General features: G+C 34.7%; 1 protein-coding gene across 3 annotated transcripts in view; it reads right to left on the minus strand.

Moving 5' to 3' along the window:
• The window catches only part of LOC118745964 (alpha-tocopherol transfer protein-like), a 120,824-nt gene that overhangs the window by 27,997 nt on the left and 74,396 nt on the right, over window positions 1-18,431 (minus strand). Inside the window, exon 1 of one of the 3 annotated variants that reach the window (XM_036479681.1) lies at window positions 14,474-14,542. The exons of 1 other annotated variant lie outside the window; for it this stretch is intronic. Coding sequence is in view for 1 of the 2 variants with exons in the window: in XM_036479662.1 (XP_036335555.1) it covers window positions 2,814-2,834 (21 nt within the window). In the remaining variant the exon portion in view is untranslated. Of the gene's footprint in view, window positions 1-2,813; window positions 2,871-14,473; window positions 14,543-18,431 lie in introns of those variants that run through there. One more of the 3 variants, XM_036479662.1, reaches the window with a different exon arrangement.

The raw sequence follows: 18,431 nt of genomic DNA on the forward strand, positions 1-18,431 counted from the left end.
TATTAAAAAATCGGGTCATGTAAAGAATAGCATCAAATCGGTGCATAATTGTAGGATATAGACTCTTAACTCAATTCTGGATTTGCAACACTATTCAGCGCACAGTCAGAGTTCCCCACATAGGCTGCCACCAAAAGCAGTAACCGTACTACAAATTCGTTGAAATTTCGTTTAAGCTCTATTCCGCATTTGAAGAAATGAAGATATGTGGAAAACGCTAAAACGCTCTTGCGGGCGGAAATGATAAATGTTATCCGATTTTGATGAAATTCAGAGTAGTTACTGATTTTAACCAGAAAGTTCACCAACTCTAAAAAAATATGATATCATATTATACAACATCACATCACATTAGTGTACGTCATATACTGCGAATATGCGTTTTTTATTAAAACTTTTTTGCTGGACACTTTGCTATGCATCTGCGTAATTGCTTTTTCAGATTACGCTAGTCAGTTTTTAGTATCTACTATTGGCCGCTTTGGTCCCATTGTGCGGCGCCCGGAGCAGCATAACGAGCCAAAATGCGAAAGTCAATAGCCGCCAGCCAAATGTGAACGCCGCATCTTATAGATATGTATATACATAGATATATATTTTATATAGAAATTTGTGTACTTATGTATGTTAATATATATGAATGTAGTAACTTCTTTTTACTTTAGTAAGAAGCGCTTGCTGGCTTAGATATAGCCATAATGCTTGAACTAGCTTGCGTGTGGCTGCAATGCTCACCTCCCTCCCCTGTTCCCATTATCGAAGTAGTCTACGAAAACATGTCTGCGATTTTCCTTCATGCACCCATGATTTTATAATTTTTAACAATTTGGTAAAGCATAGATATTTTTGCTTGAATTTTTCATATTTTCCCCTTTTTTCCTTGTCTACATCTGTACGTTGTGAAGATTCTGCCGGTATTGTTTTTGTCATTGATCGTATTTGAGTCATGGCTGAAAAATGTAGTTAGTTATTTTAATATTGCAATGCGCGCAAAGTTACAATTAGGACTACATACGTCCAGATATGCAGCGATATATATATGTAATTTTGTAAAATAATTTCATATACAATTAGAAAAATCATACATACATATATGTACATAAACATATGGTGGTTAGTAGAGCCATACAAACATATGCACATACATACATACATATGTATGTCTACAATCAATCTCGAGTAAAGCAAGCGCACACGTCATGCAAGCGCAGATATTAGCTTTGGTAATTATATTTGATACGGAAATTTGATTTGCTTTTGGAAAATTGATTTTTATTTCTTAATTTTAGTGAACGTCTGTAAATGACAAGTAGACAATTTCGGGTGCTAGACTTCCAGGTTAGATAATTCGTTGGTACGAGTTATTTTCAGTTAACGCACAGAGCGAGAGAGAGTAAGGAAGAGGGCGAGAAGCAGGAAGTGAAAACTCTTATGTGGAACGATTTTAAAAAATTACCCACTGTCATAATTGCTAAATGATTGTAGTTCTGTTAGGCATGGCGATCAGAGACTTAATAAAAGTTCCTGCTGGGCTTTAAAATCAAAAAGTCAAAGTGAAAAAGTTTTCGTACCGCTTTTTCGGTGCTACAATTAGAAACCTCTATAAAAAGAAGACTTTTGTATGTAATATGCCATTTCCTTATAACTTCACAATTTTTAACTCTCATTGTTCTTAAATACTTTTATTTTTAGCTAGCAAATACCCGGCATGCTTCACTGTCCCTTTAAAGTATCTTTGTGTTGTTACCAGGGTTGGGCACGCTGCACTAAATGTTTAATGCACTTCATTACCACTATTCGAGTAGTGGTAGTGAAATTTGAAATGAATTGGCACTAAGTGCATGATGGTAGTGTGAACAATTTGTCACTACCACTAAGTTATGATGTAATGAGTTTTGGTGTGGTAAGCTCAGGTGAGGTGAATGCCGACGACATCGATATCATTGGTAAAACAGGAGCTGCTACGGCTATTCTGCCTTCTCGAGATTAGAGAGATAGAGAACCAAAGCGAATGGGTCTGGTGGTGAGCAAGGATAAAACGAAGTATCTCCTATCATCACACAAACAGTCAGACGAGCATACGCGTCTTCGCCAGTGTGGCCACATAATTTTTTTATTTTTTACCAAAGTCACCGGAAAAAATTACTAAATTCAACAAAAAATTACCAAACTTTTTTTATATGCACAACTGCACAAACATACATATCGAGCCCTAACCGCCAAAATAACGTAAACGACATTTTCCCAAAATTTTCGTTTTTATGCAGAAATATTCCTAGAGCAAATGCATTTTGAAAAATTGTCGATAACGTTATTTTGGCAGCGAGGGCTCGATATGTATATACATATGTATATGGGCAAATCTAAAATATAGATACACTTTCCAAAAAAAAAAATTGAATTTTTAAATTTGTGAGCACACCTATGTTTTATATATCACTTTATTCGTAATCTCTTAGTAAATCGATTAATATAAGTGTTATTCAATTTCATCAAGTGCTTCAAAAGTTAGACGAGGAATAAAAATGAAATAGAAAACAAAAGAATAAGCTGGATTCACATAACGCTGTTCAAGTTGTAGATTTTGAGCAAAGATTTTAAAAGTTGAGCTCTCTTAATTGGGATGTTTTAAATTCAATGGCATACCCCGTTTTACCAGATTGGCTCCGGTTTTCGAGATATCGGTACTTGAAAATTTGATTAAATTTTAAATATTATATAAATAACTCCCTCAGTTTTGAAGTTATTTTACTAAAATTTGGTTTGATATAGTTTACAACAGTGAAAATAAAGCTAAATAACACAAAGGTTACCTGTTTCTTAGATTTTCCCATGTCCGAAGATACCAAGCTTTTTAGGCAATTAGCGCTCCATTCACCTAAAATTTTTAAGAAAGTTTGTTGATTTTTTTTTAAATATTGAATAAAGTTTGAAAGTAGAATTTTTTGAGTTCTGTTAAAGAACAATATTTTAATAAAAAATAATCTAAATTACATTACAAAAAAATAATATGTATGTAAAACTTGTCAAAATAATTTCTCGACCACAAACAAGTTACAAGAAAATATATCAAAAATGCAACGCTTGAAGGAAAGATTTCGACTCACACATAGACATATGAATGCCGTAGCTTTTTGAACGAGAACATACATATTTCCGTAAAATTCTACTCAGATATGTATATGGTTGTCGGGTACACCGGAAAATTGATGGTAATTGCAAAGCTGACGAAATGACAGGGAAAGGTAGGACCATCCGAAACCTTCCAGGAAAGGACATGGTGGATATACCAATAGCTACTTTCAAGCAGGTTTTTAAAGATCACCATGCGAAACTTTCAGGTAAACTTTTCAGGTATTTCTATAAAAGGAAACGCTTACGGGCCACTTACTAATGTGGAATCAGAACCAATATTGACCTTTTTGACATGTAAAACCGAATCGAAAAAGTTAATAAATTGAAAAATTGATTACCAAATTTCCAAACTTGATAAATAAAGAAAAAAATTACCAATTTTGGTTAAAAATCGGCAGCGCTGGTCTTGGTGCCTACGTCACTGTTGACAGTTACAAGTTTGAAAAAGTAGACCACTTCGTTTATTTGGGAACCAGCATTAACACCAATATTAACGTTAGCCTTGAAATCGTACGGATAATCACTTTTGCCAATAAGTGCTACTTTGAACTATGTCGTACAAAAATCACACTCTATAAGTCAATGATCATGGCCGTGCTGGTGTATGGCGCGGATGCATGGACACTGAAACCATCTGATAAAGCGGCTCTTGAAGTTTTCGAGAGAAAGATTCTGCGAAAGATTTACGGGCCTTTACGCGTTGGCGATGGCGAATACCGCAGACGATACGCTGTATGAGCTTTACGGCGGCCGCTGTGGTGTAGTGGGCAGCAGTGCGCACTACAACTCCGCAGGGCCCGGGTTCGAGCCGTGGTCAAAGCAACAAGGTTTTTCTTAAGATCGGTCTAGGTGGAGAAAGGCTTGGCTTCACTTGGCATTTCCAATTGGCGTCAGTTGGCACAGAAGAGAAACGACTCACGAGCTTTGTTGAAGAATTAAGTTTTGCTTAGCACGCGTATAAATAATACAAATTTAATCTTAAAATTACATTACAGAGTGTTTATCTTGAAAAAATTCCACGTTTTTCACAAAATAAATCCTTTATGTCCTATGTCCTTTAACTTTACACATTAATTTTTGAAAACCGAACGAACGCTACATATCTGATGAAGTGGTGCTTAATATTTAATGCACAGATCTCCGAACTCGATTAAGAAGTTTGATTTAAGTGAGAAGTAATGATAATACGATTCCAAATGAACGTGTGTTCTGTAAATTTTCGAAAATGTGGAAGTAACTTAAACAATTTTTAGTGCAAAAGTATTTACACTACAATGAAGTACTTAACACCAATAATGAATGATTGGCTGTCAATCAATCGCAGGTTAGACAATATGCATATTTTTGAGTTTTGATCTCGGCTGAACCACTGTGCTTTGCTTCTCATATTTGTCTCAGTTTATACTTATTAAGCAAAAAAATAATCATTTTGAGTGAAAGTCAGCGCCCGGGGCGTAAATGGAACGAGGCGCCCTTTGATACTAATGTTTATCACCTCGGTTTATTTTTTTATAGGATAATCAATGTATTGCAAAAGTAGTCGAAATTTAAGAATTTTAAATTTTTTTTGTAATCAAAATTTTCAAATATTAATCACCAAAAATTTACTTTGCGTGGTTTGGCTTGATGGTTTTGGGCAATTCAATCTGAATAGCAATTTCGTATTCGATAGATAATATGTCTAAAGCGTTTAATATTTATTGGGACATAGTAGATCTTAAGTGCGTCTTGATGAGCTTCCACTTCGGAAAACTGCGCTCTACGCTGCCCAACACTCGGTACCCAATACTTCAGAAAGATTCCGGCTCATACTTGCTTTTCGGTACCCAATACCGATTCTATACTTATATTAAACCTTCGCCATAATCTGGCAGATCCTGCAGTTCACTTCCGAGTAAATATCAATCTGCTTCGCTTTGAATTAAAATGGAAAGAAAATAAAAAATTTATTGATATTTGATTTTTGATATATATCTATGTATATGATATCGCTTAAAAAACAACATGGCGTATTCAAAGTCAAAATAAAGTCAACACTAAAATTAGTTGGAGCTTTTTGGGAACTGCATCAACTTTATTTGGACTATGAATATACTTTACAATTAGTACGAATAAGACGATACTTTCCCAAAAGTTGAGCAATTTGTACTGAATAATGAGGAAACCACATATCGAAAATATTGCCGTCGCAAACAACACGCTCATCGCCTCTTTCGTTATCTTCGTAGATATAAAATTAATGAAAAATACTTTGACAGATGGAAAAGTCTTTCAGGCCAACAAAGATAATCTCTATCGTCCGATTCATCTAGAAAACAAGTTTCAAATAAGGAAGAGTTTCTTGCATTGTGGCGACGGAAAATGTACATGAGACATTCTTTTTCATATCGGACACTAAATTTGGTGTCACACTTTCGATTGGCTTAAAATTTTTTTATGGGTTCTATACATGCAATAAGCTAACACGTATTCGAGGAAAATTATTTTTATTGTTTTTCTTCGGAGATATGATCTGTCAAAGTTTGCAATTTTTCGTGATCCTGACTAATCATGTACTTCAAATCGTTATATATCGGGTTCTGCCCATCGTAGAGACTTAATCTTAACGTCGTTTTAAAGCTAAAGAAACGGGTTTAATACTTTTATATATAATATGGTCAATAGTGTCCTAAAGTTAACTTAGCTATTAACAGTTTAACTTTTTGAAGTTGGACTGATCCAATCGAAAAGGTCCATGTATTTTTGTAATGTCCGTCATTACCAGCTTTGCCTTAATGTTATACAAAATTATAGGTTATTTGGTCAGATGAAACCAAAATTAACCGCTTCCAAACAATGGAAGATCTTGGTTTAGGGATAAGAGTGGAAAAAACGATTAAGCCTTCACACATTCAACCGAAAGTAGAGCTATTTCAGGGCTTGAAGTCCCAGTCATAGCTTTTTGAGTAATGTTTTAATTTGCGTTTCATGGTATTTTAATAATCAATAACCAACTTACTTACTAATTTATAACAAAATCCGACCCTTCGACGGAATGAAACGGGTTGCAGCGAGTTGCAGGGTGGCAATATCTCTTATAAATTATATGGGTGCAAAATTGAGTCATTGGGTTAATTCACAAAGAATGTCCGTTAGCGAAATTGAATATTTTTATGGTGGATTCTAGTGCTCAAAACTATACTCTTACACACATATATCACAACAATGCATTACAATTTTGCCAAAGAACCACCGAAGAACTCATAAATTGTGATTTTTTTTTATTATTGACTCAATTTTGCACCTAAGTGTATATTTTTCATTTAAATGAGCACTAAAATCTTTATTAGCCCCTACACTTGGCTTTTGATGGGCTAGGCTCTCCTGAACCGCTTTTATTTTTGGTCTACATTCGTTTTCATTCGAAGCCTTAACATTTCGGTACCGAGTATTAACAGTATTGGATACTTTTTAAATCGGTACCGAGTATCGATCAATACTTATAAGTATCGGCTCAACATATCACTGGCAAAGACAACAAAATGCTGAGGAAAATGCAAAACATTTGGAAATACATCGATGACGTTTTACTTGACAACAAATTGAAGAATCTCCAATGGCCGTTTGATGGCTGTAGGTTTAATATGCCGTGATTGTTTCAACTCTTCATAAAGCTCCAAACCATTTATGTCCGAATCCTCTTCAGTGGTGAGAGCGGTGCTCAACTCTCGACATTTCGACAGTGCAAAAAAAGATGACTGTCTTCGATTGAATCTGGAGACTCTTGCTAAATCGATATATATATATAAGCCGAGTAAGTCCATTAAAATTTTGCGCCGCCCTCCCCCGAATTTGGCACCCAGAGCGACAACCCCGCTCGCCCCGCCCTACAGCCGGCCCTGGTGAAAGTTAAACTTCTTAGAAATGAAACTCATACATTTTTATTCAGATAATTTAGCTTTTGTTCAATTTTTTATAATTAAAATTGTATATTTGTTACATACAATCCCAACCAGTTTAGAACAAAGACCCAACATTTCCAGTTTAATATCTTGGAGGTGAAAAAAAAATTAAAAATTTTATTTGAGCACATTATCATATCCTGCCCATATTCACTTTCTTTTAAAATACAAAAATGCCTTTTGTCTAAAGTGCAAAGTTTCAATATATCATCTTGATTATTGTGTTTACATACTTTTGTTTTGCAATTGCTTATTTTTTTAGATGAAATTACTTATATCTCTCCGCTGTGCAATGCGCATTAAAAATGTTTGCTTATTAAAACAGCGAATTGGTTTTTTTTTTTTTTTTTTTTTTTTTTTTTTTTTTTTGAAACTGTTATTTGTTTTTTTTTTTTTTTTTTTTTTTTGTTGCGGCAGAGACGTATGCAAGCACCTCAAACCGTTTTGATAATTCCACTGATTACCAAAAGTTAACAAGCTTGTTGAATTTCATTTAACAAGAGTTCTTTGTACCTAAAGTCTGAGGGGTTTCACTTTTCAAACACTACAGCGCTACGAATGCGTTTAATTGTTCACTAAGCTTTTAATAACTAGCTTCCGGTAGTTGAACTACAATCGAGCGAATGACCTACTAAAATCTAAGATAACAGATTTTTTTAGAAGCTAACTAACTATAAAAATACGAATGAAATATTGACTTTATTGAGTAGATTGTGATTACTCGTGAATTTTTAATTATAAAAAAAAACTACGGGTTAGGGTGGCAAAAAAGAAAGTGAAGTGGGAATTTGAAAATCAATATTTTTCAATCAGAAAACTTTGTTTCTCCTTAGAAGGTTTTCTATAGTTAATAATAACCAATTGTCTATAAAACCATTTTAAAATTTAATTATTTTTATTGGTCATCCAAAACCCTAAAAAAATACAATGACGGATCGATAAAAAATCGCTAGTATTAAAAAAAGGTAAAATAAACGTATTAATTTTCACGAATTCTATAGCATTTCTATGAAAATTTGTTTTTCCCATATAAAATATATGGAAAACTTTGAGCGCTTTTCCGCCACCTCTAAATAATTCTCGATTTCGAAAAATATAGTTGAATATTTTGTTCGATACACATTTCAATTCATTCTATGCACTGCTGCATGTGCAAAAGTTTCCTTCATTAAATTAATGAAATTTTTGCACATGCACTTCTCAACTGCCATGTAATAAAACTTTCTTAAGTTATAATTTGATGGTATGTAGTTCAAATTATGCTCGGCCTAGTCTGATGCATCCTCCGGACACTGTTCCGGAGTTTTTTGTTACCTATAGCTACCATTGCCTACAGTGCCTACCCACCATTAAATAAATATTTTTTTTTTATTAATAATACATGCAAATATACTGGTCTCCCCTCTCACTGACTTATTCAGAGTGGGAGCATTAATATTCGGACTTTCTACCCCCCCTCCCCCCGCGCGTTTTTGTACCACCCTAATGCACATACCCTATATATTTATTTGGAAAATGTATTCTCAACACGTTTATATTAAGAATATAACTACATACTTATGTAGGTAAACTTTAAAAGCTTAATTGGCATTAAAACGGTTTGAGACCATTGAAGAAATTTAACTATGTTAAGCGGCTGCGGCGGCAAAACGTTGCATTGCCAAGCTCGTTAATTGTTTGTTATACAAGATTTTAAAATATTAGTTATACATTTTTTTATGCGATTTCTTAAATTTTTCATTTTTGTTATTATTATGCAGAAATAATTAAGTATAATAAAATTGCATTGAACTAGAAAACGGTAAATATACAAACAAATGCACAGATGATAATGAAATCTATGTATATATGCATGCTGCAGAAACACTGAAGAAATCGTGCTGAAAAGAGAAACGTGAATGATTAACGCCAAGTTCATTGGCAACACTATATTAACCACAAACTAACCAACACAAACATATGCACACACAGCGCACAAAGCAAACCATCCAAGACAAGTCGGATCAAAGTAGTGACTCACTTTCAACCGCGTAAATTGGCAAACGTACGATTATGCATTAATTAATTACCTGCTGGCTGGAAGCAAAAGCAAAAATTGCAATACGTAAATAAAAAGACAAAGAAGTAAAAAAAAGTGATGCCGATGCTTTACAGAAGCATCCTTCATGCATGTGTAGTGCAGAAAAAAATTGTACGCGCAGACATTAAACTCAAAAACTACAACAGCGTGTCGATATTGAAATGCATTGTATGTTTACTCGTAAGAAATTGATTATTAACAAAATTTAATACACATAAAAAAGATTTACGCGAAGATAAACGCGCGTCAAATAACAGCTTACAGAAAAAAAATTGCCTCACCTGCGTAATTTGTATATATGTATGTACATCCTAATGTAAAATTTTCCACGAAACCTGCATGCGAAATATAATAAGAATATAAAAAAGTATGTAGAACAGTTTTTGAAATACATAAATATAGCCGAATTTCGTTTTTTTTTATGAAAAGAAGTGCACTCCTCGTGTTTAAGCGTCATAAATCAAAGTGCAGCAGGCACAAACCGCACTTCTGTTTAAAAGCGATTCACTCGTACCAAAAACGTAAAGCAATCACCCACACCGAAAATTTTTGAAGTGAAACTTCTTTAGCGGCGGTTGGTTGGTTGGGAGTAAATTGGAAAATTCAACGGAAATTGCACACGGAAATGGTGCAACGGAGATGATGCAACGGAAATGGTGCAAGTGCTTCTTGTGATTACAAAAATTTGCCAATAAAAGGTTAAAGAATAACACGTAAAAACAGACCAATACAAGAATAAAAGGAAAGGTGAGTATGTACATATGTAGATAAAGAAAAGGATGAAAGCAAAAGTGAAAATAAAACCAAAAACAAAGATGCATAAAGATAAAGGCAAACATGAAGACCTAGGTAAATTTAAACACTTTACTTATATATGTATATAAAGGCAAAGGTGAAGGGGATTAGTAGATGAAGAAAATGATAAACATAAAAGTAAAAACCAAGATGAGGATGAGGATACCGATTAAAGTAAAGATGAAGATATGTAGTTGTAGAGAAAAGGATATAGATAGAGACACAGAGACTCAATCTGGGAAATATTTTGGGATTTTAGAAATTTTCGGGATTCTCGGGAATTATCGATGAAATAATCGATATTTTTATGGGTTTTGTAGTCGATATTTTTATCGATTTTGTAGTCAATATTTTTAACTATTTTGTTAGCGATATTTTTTGCAAATTTTGTTGTCGATATTTTTATCTATTTTGTTATCGATATTTTTATCGATTTTGCTATCGATATTTTTATCGATTTTGTTATCGATTTTGTTATCGGCATTTATCGATTTTGTTAGCGACATTTTTGTCGATTTTGTTATCGGTATTTATCGATTATTTTATCGATATTTTTCTCGATTTTGTTATCGATATTTTTAAAGATTTTTTATCTATATTTATCGATTTTGTTATCGATATTTTTATAGATTTTTTTATCGATATATTACCGTTTTATTAATCGATATACTATCGATTTTCTAATCGATATATTATCGATTTTCTAATCGATATATTTATCGATTTTCTAATCGATATATTTACCGATTTTTGTTACGGATTATTTATCGATTTTGTTATCGATTTTGTATAAATATAAAAATGAAGATAAAGGAAAACATAACAACTTAAATGTAATTAGAACGAACAGAGGCAGAGGTAGGGATCTAGTTTGATAAAAATATATATATATAACCCTATGCAAAAGCAGATGAATGTATGTGTGTACATATGTATTTATGTACCTATATTGGTTATGAGAGGAAAAAAAGATATGTATGTAACGTAAGTTTCACTTCTCCAGTGTGGCCCAGGCGCAATCACTAGTTTTTTTTTTTTTGGTAGACGCCTGTGAATAGGAAACTCTTATATGTAGTATGTAGTATTCACGACTTGCAGCCTCACATCTACACCTCCGTACTAAAGTCTCTCCACAAACTACCCTCCCCGTGGCTCTGCTATTCAAGCTACTGCCTCACGGGCCTCGTTGGACAATAAGCTCGCTACGTTATTTAACCGGTTCAAGATTGCTCAGACCGTCTTTAATCTTTAAAAATTCGTGAGAAATTCCATGCTACTTGTCTGGTGATGTCAACGTGTAGTCTACAATGTTGCTAATTTGCGAAACAAATCGCTTTTCAGGGGCATAGCGAGTACAAAAGAATGCTACACCGTTATGGTAATGACCTGGCTCTCGGGCAAAAGAGCTGATTAGCTCACACCAGAGAATGTTGATAATCAGCACTTTTGTACGAGTTCCAGGTCACTTGAGCTCCATAATCTGTGTAAGCGCAAGTCAGGTAGTGTGGGCAATCACCATGCTCAAATCTTCTTAGATATCTCCGTTTAAGGCTATGTCCCAAAAGAAACTGTGTTAGGTAGTTGTATGTGTCTACGTGAGCTCTTTCCAGCCAATTTTTAAGAATGCATTTGTGCATCCATCTACCCTTTCCGATGGTTTTTCCCACAGATACACGCGTATACTATGTACTGGAATCAGTGCGGCAATTAAGAAGGATGCTCCATCAGATGTTGTTCAGAATCCACAAATACTTAGTTGTTAGAGCACCTAGCGGGTACACAGGTGTGAGTTAAAAATGAAAGTTAAAAATTTTAAAGTATATTCCCAATAAACATTGGGCTTGGCTAGCAATTCGAAAGTTATTGGAAACCCAATCTTTTTTTCGAGTTTAATCTTCGATAACGAATGTGCAATAGATTAGTATTCGATTCAAGAACTAAGCTATTCTCCAGCAAAACGGCACCTTCGTTATCCAATGTATTTTGCTTTCGTTATGAATTCGAAATCCAGCCCATTATCGAATTGAAATTTTATTTTTAGAGCGATTGTCTTATGTTTTCTTTCTAGAATGAGCTGGATTTCACTTTCTCTCTTTTTACTATGGCTTTAATTTTTTTTAAACCCATTTCGAGTATATTTCAAATTTACTTTGAACGTTGGAAAACCAAAGTTGGTTATGAGTTCGTTCTCAGTTCGATATGCATATTGGATATCGAAGGCACTTTTCGAACGTTCGCCAAAATGTTTATAGGGTTGTTCCTAGTTTCTAAAAACTCAAAAATTAAAACCATACATACAGGGCTTTTCGAGAAAAGTGAATTGGAAAATTTGTATTCCATTTTGTTTTTTAATTTTTACTATGCTATTCCCAGTAGATGGACAGATGTTAAAGTCTTATTTTTACCGAAGTCAGGTAAACGTGGGCAGAAGCCTTCATCCTCACAACAGAGAAGTCAACCTAACGGAACAACCACTGAATAATAACCAATTTGCCCTTCAACCAGGCAAATACGCTGAGATTGCCATTCAAAGCCTTACGAGAAAAATTGAAAAGGTTCTGGAGTCTAAAAACATTTGCGCCTTCATTGACATTTCAAGGGCTTTTGACAACACGTCATATGGGGTAATATGAGATACCCTGATATGCAAGAGAGTAAGCCCATCAGCAAGAGTTGGGGGCAGTGTTGCCAGGTTGACGTTTTTAACGTCATTTGGACATTTTTTGTACCCTGTTGACGTTTGGACGTTTCTTGTGTAAAAAATTACGCTTTTTAGCTACCCAGAAATTTTTCTCTATGCACAATATCGCACGTTTAATAATATAATGAAGTATTTCAAAATTTCAATTTTGTGAGATAACGCAATCAATTCATGCAGTTGATATGTATACAAAAAGACAGATGGAAAGACACATATCTTCGCCATATTTGGGAACATTGGTTATCTGTTATACTGAACGTATTCTACTTATCAGCTTATTAATTGCATAATGAGATTTCCAAAAATGTAAATTTTGAGCTACATCTCTATATTATTAAACGTGCGATATATTCAATGTATAGCGTACTGTTTGCTGGTAGAGTAAATACTTACGCTCACACTTTCGGCAAATTTGTTACTAAATCTCGTAAGTAGAACTGATTTTGAATTATTTTCTTAATAAATCTTTATAAGCTTTGTTTTTTGCAGCGGTTTCTTCAAAATATATTTATTCTTTGGACACAGATGACTTAAATATGTTGCAAATGAAGCGTACGCACATTTTTTTATTTATTTTTTTGATTCGTAGACTAAGTATCCCGCGTTCAAAGGCTGGTTGTGTAAACACTTGAGGTTACGAGGCTTATTGCAATGCTTGCTGATCTATTGCAACACGCACGCTCGCAAAAGTACCAAAAAAGCTGTAGGCAGCATAAAAAAGTTGCAAAAAGTAGGCGACTTTTTTCAGGCTTCATTGAAAATGTAATGAACGCAAAAAAGGCTGAAATATTGCTATGTTCTTTCTTAGCAGAACGTAATTTAGCATTTTCGACAACAGACCACCTAACCAAATGTCTACAAGAAAAAAAAATATTATTAAAAATCAACGCGATTCTTTGGCAACTTAAAAATTGCACATTATTGCCCTGAAATTTAATGGGCTATCAAACTGCATACTCAAAAAAATTCTAAAAGATCTGAACAAAAAGTTGAAAATCTAGCTGAAAGTTTGCAGATTTTTTATAATTTTTGCACAAAGTTTGAAATGTGGTTTTATGTTATGTTTGTTATATAATGAGCTAGGCTATGGAAAAATAATAAACATTAAATAAACAAACAGCCAAAATCGATCAAAATGTTAATGACTTAATCAGCTGATCACAAGTGTATGTATAAAATGATTTGTATATTATATATTAGTGGTATGTATTCATCAAATTGAGCAATTCTAATGAATTCGATCCTAATAAATTTTGAATTTGCTCTGTCGAAATGACATTTTAATATACCTTACGTAAATATGTATGTACCTTTGTATACAATAAAAGTTTAATAAGAACAATTCTGTGTGCATACATTTGGAAAAAAACGTTTTTTGGCAGGAAATGACGTTTTTTCAGACCAAGAGCGACGTTTTCTCATGCCGAGGACCTGGCAACACTGGTTGGGTGCTTCTATGCTAAAATCAAGGAAAATTAGTACGAAGTATCCAAAAGGTAGTATATTCTCTTTTTTCCCGTGGACTGTGGTTATAGACGATCTCCCCTTCTTACTGAACCACAACGGCTTCAAAACACAAGGCTATTCAGACGATCCGGTGATCTGCGTAACAGGGTTGCACAACGAAACGATCTCCACGAGCATCGCGAATTACACAAAGATGATGTGGCACAAAAGGATTATCCATTAATTGTACTAAAACTACTCTGGTTCCGTTTACCCGAAGAAAAATTTTATCCATGACGTTATTTAAATACTCTGGGTGAGACTAGAATATATCTCTCAATTAAAGCAAGATACCTGGATTTAATAAATAAATACCTGGAAAATATATAGGATTTCTCTGGTTCCATTCAATTTCCTGCAGCTTAAAGATCAATTTCGGTGCACCAACTTTTCGCAGAATCGGCTTCATCTGCTTGGCACCTATTTTATAGATGAAAAAAAAAAGAAATCGTTTGAGGAACTTTGACGCTGCAGAAGTTAGACTAAGTAGAAATGAAGATCAGTGAGCCGTGTATGTACATATGTGGTACATATGCACAAGCGCACTTATCTGTGCGGGCACTTTTTTCACTGCTGTGCACCGAATTGGGGCGACTGCAGTGTTCCGTAAGCCAAAAAAGCCGTTAAGTATTTTTTTTTTACTTTTCCTTTGGAAATTTGCACATAAATTTTAACCTTTTCGACATTTGGCCCTCATAAAGCCATTGAATTTGAAGCGAAAATTGTATGATGTTTTTATTTGCAGACAAAAGCATGTATGTACATTTGTATTTATGCACTGTATATGCTATGTACATATGTCCTCATGTACGCAATTTTAAGTGCAATGAGTATGTACAAATGCATGACCAGCAATAACTTGCTGGTAATCACTATAATTACTGTTACAATTGAGTAATTCGAGCGGCGCTTGTCTGCCTTATTTTGTGTGCGTTTTATGCAACAGAAGCAGACAGTGGCCGCAACGAAAAAAAAAAAATATTTTAAAAGCAAATATTAAATGAAAAGCGTAGTTTATAAAGTGAAAAAGAGAACACAACCATTTAAAAATTGCAACTTCTTTTGCTCTACGCTGATGGCAACCGCAAGCTTGGCGTCAACAACTATCTTAAGTAATTACTAACAAGTTAGTAGTAGCAGTAATTAAAATAACACCATGCAATACAAAACTAAGTAAATTACCACTTTGCTCACCACAACTTCTTAAAATTTTATTGAAGTAAAGCTACATAGTATTTAGCTGCAAAAAGAGTCGCACAGATCAGCCGAAGTATTAGCGGTATTCAGATGTTAATGCGAAACAGAAGCACAGCCGAAAATTTCGCATCAGTCATTGAATTTCATTTTTTACCAACCATTAGCAAATACAAAGACTGATGCGTGATTTTCGGCTATTTGGTGCTGATAAAATTCTGCATTTTCACATTTCGCACCGTTGCAATTGCATTTCGCATTAACGCGCGAATATCCCTATTATAAAGTAGATAAATGTGCGGGTGTGTGGTTTGATAAGTGCACTGAATTTATTGGAGGTACAATCTATTCATGCAACATTTGACGTAGTGGTTTAGAGCTTTATACGGTGTTTACATGAGCCGATTTACTGGCAACTTTTAGTTGAAAGCAACAATCGTCTGCTCTAAACGGCCTTTCAACTAATCGCTTCCAATGAAGTTGGGGTGCAACCAAGTTTTGATTAAACTAATCGCCTATAAAATTGCCTGGGAAATAGCCTCATTTGAACACCGTGTTACCCACTACGGCAACTTGTATGGGCTCAAAGCCCAAATTTTGAAATATCTGAATATGTCTTAATTATTGCGTTCGGGAAATTCGGGTGCCGAATATATAAATAGGTACGCTACATTTTTTCCAGTTTTGGCAATTTTTGTAAATTTATTTTTATAAGAAAATTTAGCTCGTTATCTAACAAAAAAAAATGTAGGTCCTACTTTTAAACTTTGTACAAAATCATCAAGTGTAATGATGGCATGTCCGTATTATTGATAAATGGAGCACTGGAAGACCTCCAGGGCTTGCGGGAGGAGGCACCTCTCGATGTATTGATCGCGGCGAAATTTCGTCCATCCCGAAGTCGAATGTGCACATTTATCGCGAGATGAAACCGCAGCATGCGCTGCTTCTGCTTGGCCAAGTCTTGACAAATGAGAATAACGAGTACTATATCCTTCAGGTAAATAAGACGGCCGAGGACGTCCTTTACGCTCGATGCGAAACTTTCAACACTTTGGAGGCTAGCGAAGTGGAAGTGAATCTCGTACACGGCATTCAATTCTGAGAAGGGGAGTATATTTTTTGCTTAAGGCCCTTAAAATAAATCTTTAAAAGAGCAAAATTGCCTCAACCGAGCATCTCTGCAACAGCTTAACTAATATCAATTCTTATTACTGCTCGCAACGCTTCCTGCCCTCTTTCGTGCGCTAAGCGCAGATCTAAACCTCCTTAGTGGAAACAGGAGCTTCGATCACGAGACGTGCTGTACTGAAAAGCTTCAAATAGGTTAAAGTAGCCGGCAATGAATTTTGTTGGTGGGAATGCAAAGACTTACTTAAATTATGTAAACGGGAAGTACGAAAGGAAAAGATTCAATCGTGGAGGGGTTTCTTTAATAACTTGGAGGGAACAACCGTGGTGGGCAGGCCCAGAAGATTCCCAACCAAGACTCCAAGCACGCCCAGACCTTAAAGTAAGGGTTGCGGCACTGGAGTATTCCAGCGACGAACGGAGGGTATTATACTGTTAAATGTGAACACTTCTTCCTAAGTAGAATGGACAATCAATAGTTTTGAGCCCTAGAAATCCACGGGAGTAGACGGAATATTCCCAGCCTTACTCCAGGAAGCTGGTCATTTGGTCATGGCTGAAGGCGATATTTTTGGTTTCTTTAAGGCTGGGCTGGGCTATAGGGTAAGGATTGCTTATTTACCCAAGGCCGGTATAGGCAGTCCATGCAGACCCATGAGTCTGACCTCATTGTTCCTAAAAACGCCCAAATTAGAGTTCTCCAAATTACTTCTTTGGCGACGTTACCGCCTAAGCGATTTTGGCCGAGTTCAACAAAGCACGCCAGTCGTTTTATAGCCCACTGAATTCTAGTAGAACAAAGTACAAGTTTCAAATGGCTAAACATTTTGGTGTATTTTTTAGAATTCTTTTTTGTCCAGGATGTTTCGATTTTCTTTCATATAAAAATAAATTGTGTGCATTCGTTATATGGAAGTAAATGGTACAAAAAGACATCTAAAAAATCAACCGTAATTTGAAGTCATTTGAAACTTTTACTTTATTCTACTAGAATTCAATGGGCTACAAAACTGCATCCTCAGAACCTTTTTTCTTTAAATATTGCACAAAGTTTGAAATTTGGATTTACACGGGTTTTGTTAAAGAATGAACTATATTAAAAAAATAATAATTACCAAAATTAAATAGCAACAAAAATAATATGGTAAAATTTGTCAAAATGTGTGCGGATATAATTATTTAGACCATTTAATGTACTAACAAATACTTAACATTTACAAGCGTAAGCACTGAGAAATACCTTAATTTAAACACCAAAACCATTATTTAATTGCGGAGGAGTAAATTAAGTAATGAAAAGAAGAACTCATGGGTATTTATAGTCATAATCTTGCCTCGTCTTCTTGCTAAGAGTTACCTGAGAATCATTTATGATTCTACTTATTTATACTCAGCTCAATAGGCTACTAACGGACCTAGTGCATACACATGCACGTGTGTTTGTGCGCAAAATTTCCTCGCGTTTAAATACGCTCGTGCTCATAGCCATAATTCTGCAAGCGGCAGATGTCTATGAGAAAACAAACAACAAAACTAGCGTCATAAATTAATGAAAGTGTAATGAAAAGAAAGGAGCCATAAAGTGAAGAAATTGTACATAAAATTTTATTTCACAATATTTCACGCTTCCGAAGTGAAACGCTTAACTGGTGTTATAAAAACGAACGAAAGAAAAAATCTGAGAAATGCTAGTATTTAGTCAAGAAAGCAGTGGCGTTCAAACCAAAATAATAACCTTACGAAAATAGGTAATAACGAATGTAATAAACAAAGCAATATGTGCACTGTTTTAGAGCTTCGCAGCAATTAAAGAGTTAACCAACCACAAGCGTTGGCTGATAGTTGTGTGTGTGTATGTACTGTTAAATTATACTTGAACTGATGGATTGATAAAACTTTATCTACTTATCTACAGATTTAATGATGTTAGCTTGTTGATTTCTCCGAC

Source organism: Rhagoletis pomonella, unplaced genomic scaffold (genome assembly GCF_013731165.1).
Source record: "Rhagoletis pomonella isolate Grant_MI unplaced genomic scaffold, Rhpom_1.0 Rhpom_scaffold_00001, whole genome shotgun sequence".
Taxonomy (NCBI): domain Eukaryota; kingdom Metazoa; phylum Arthropoda; class Insecta; order Diptera; family Tephritidae; genus Rhagoletis; species Rhagoletis pomonella.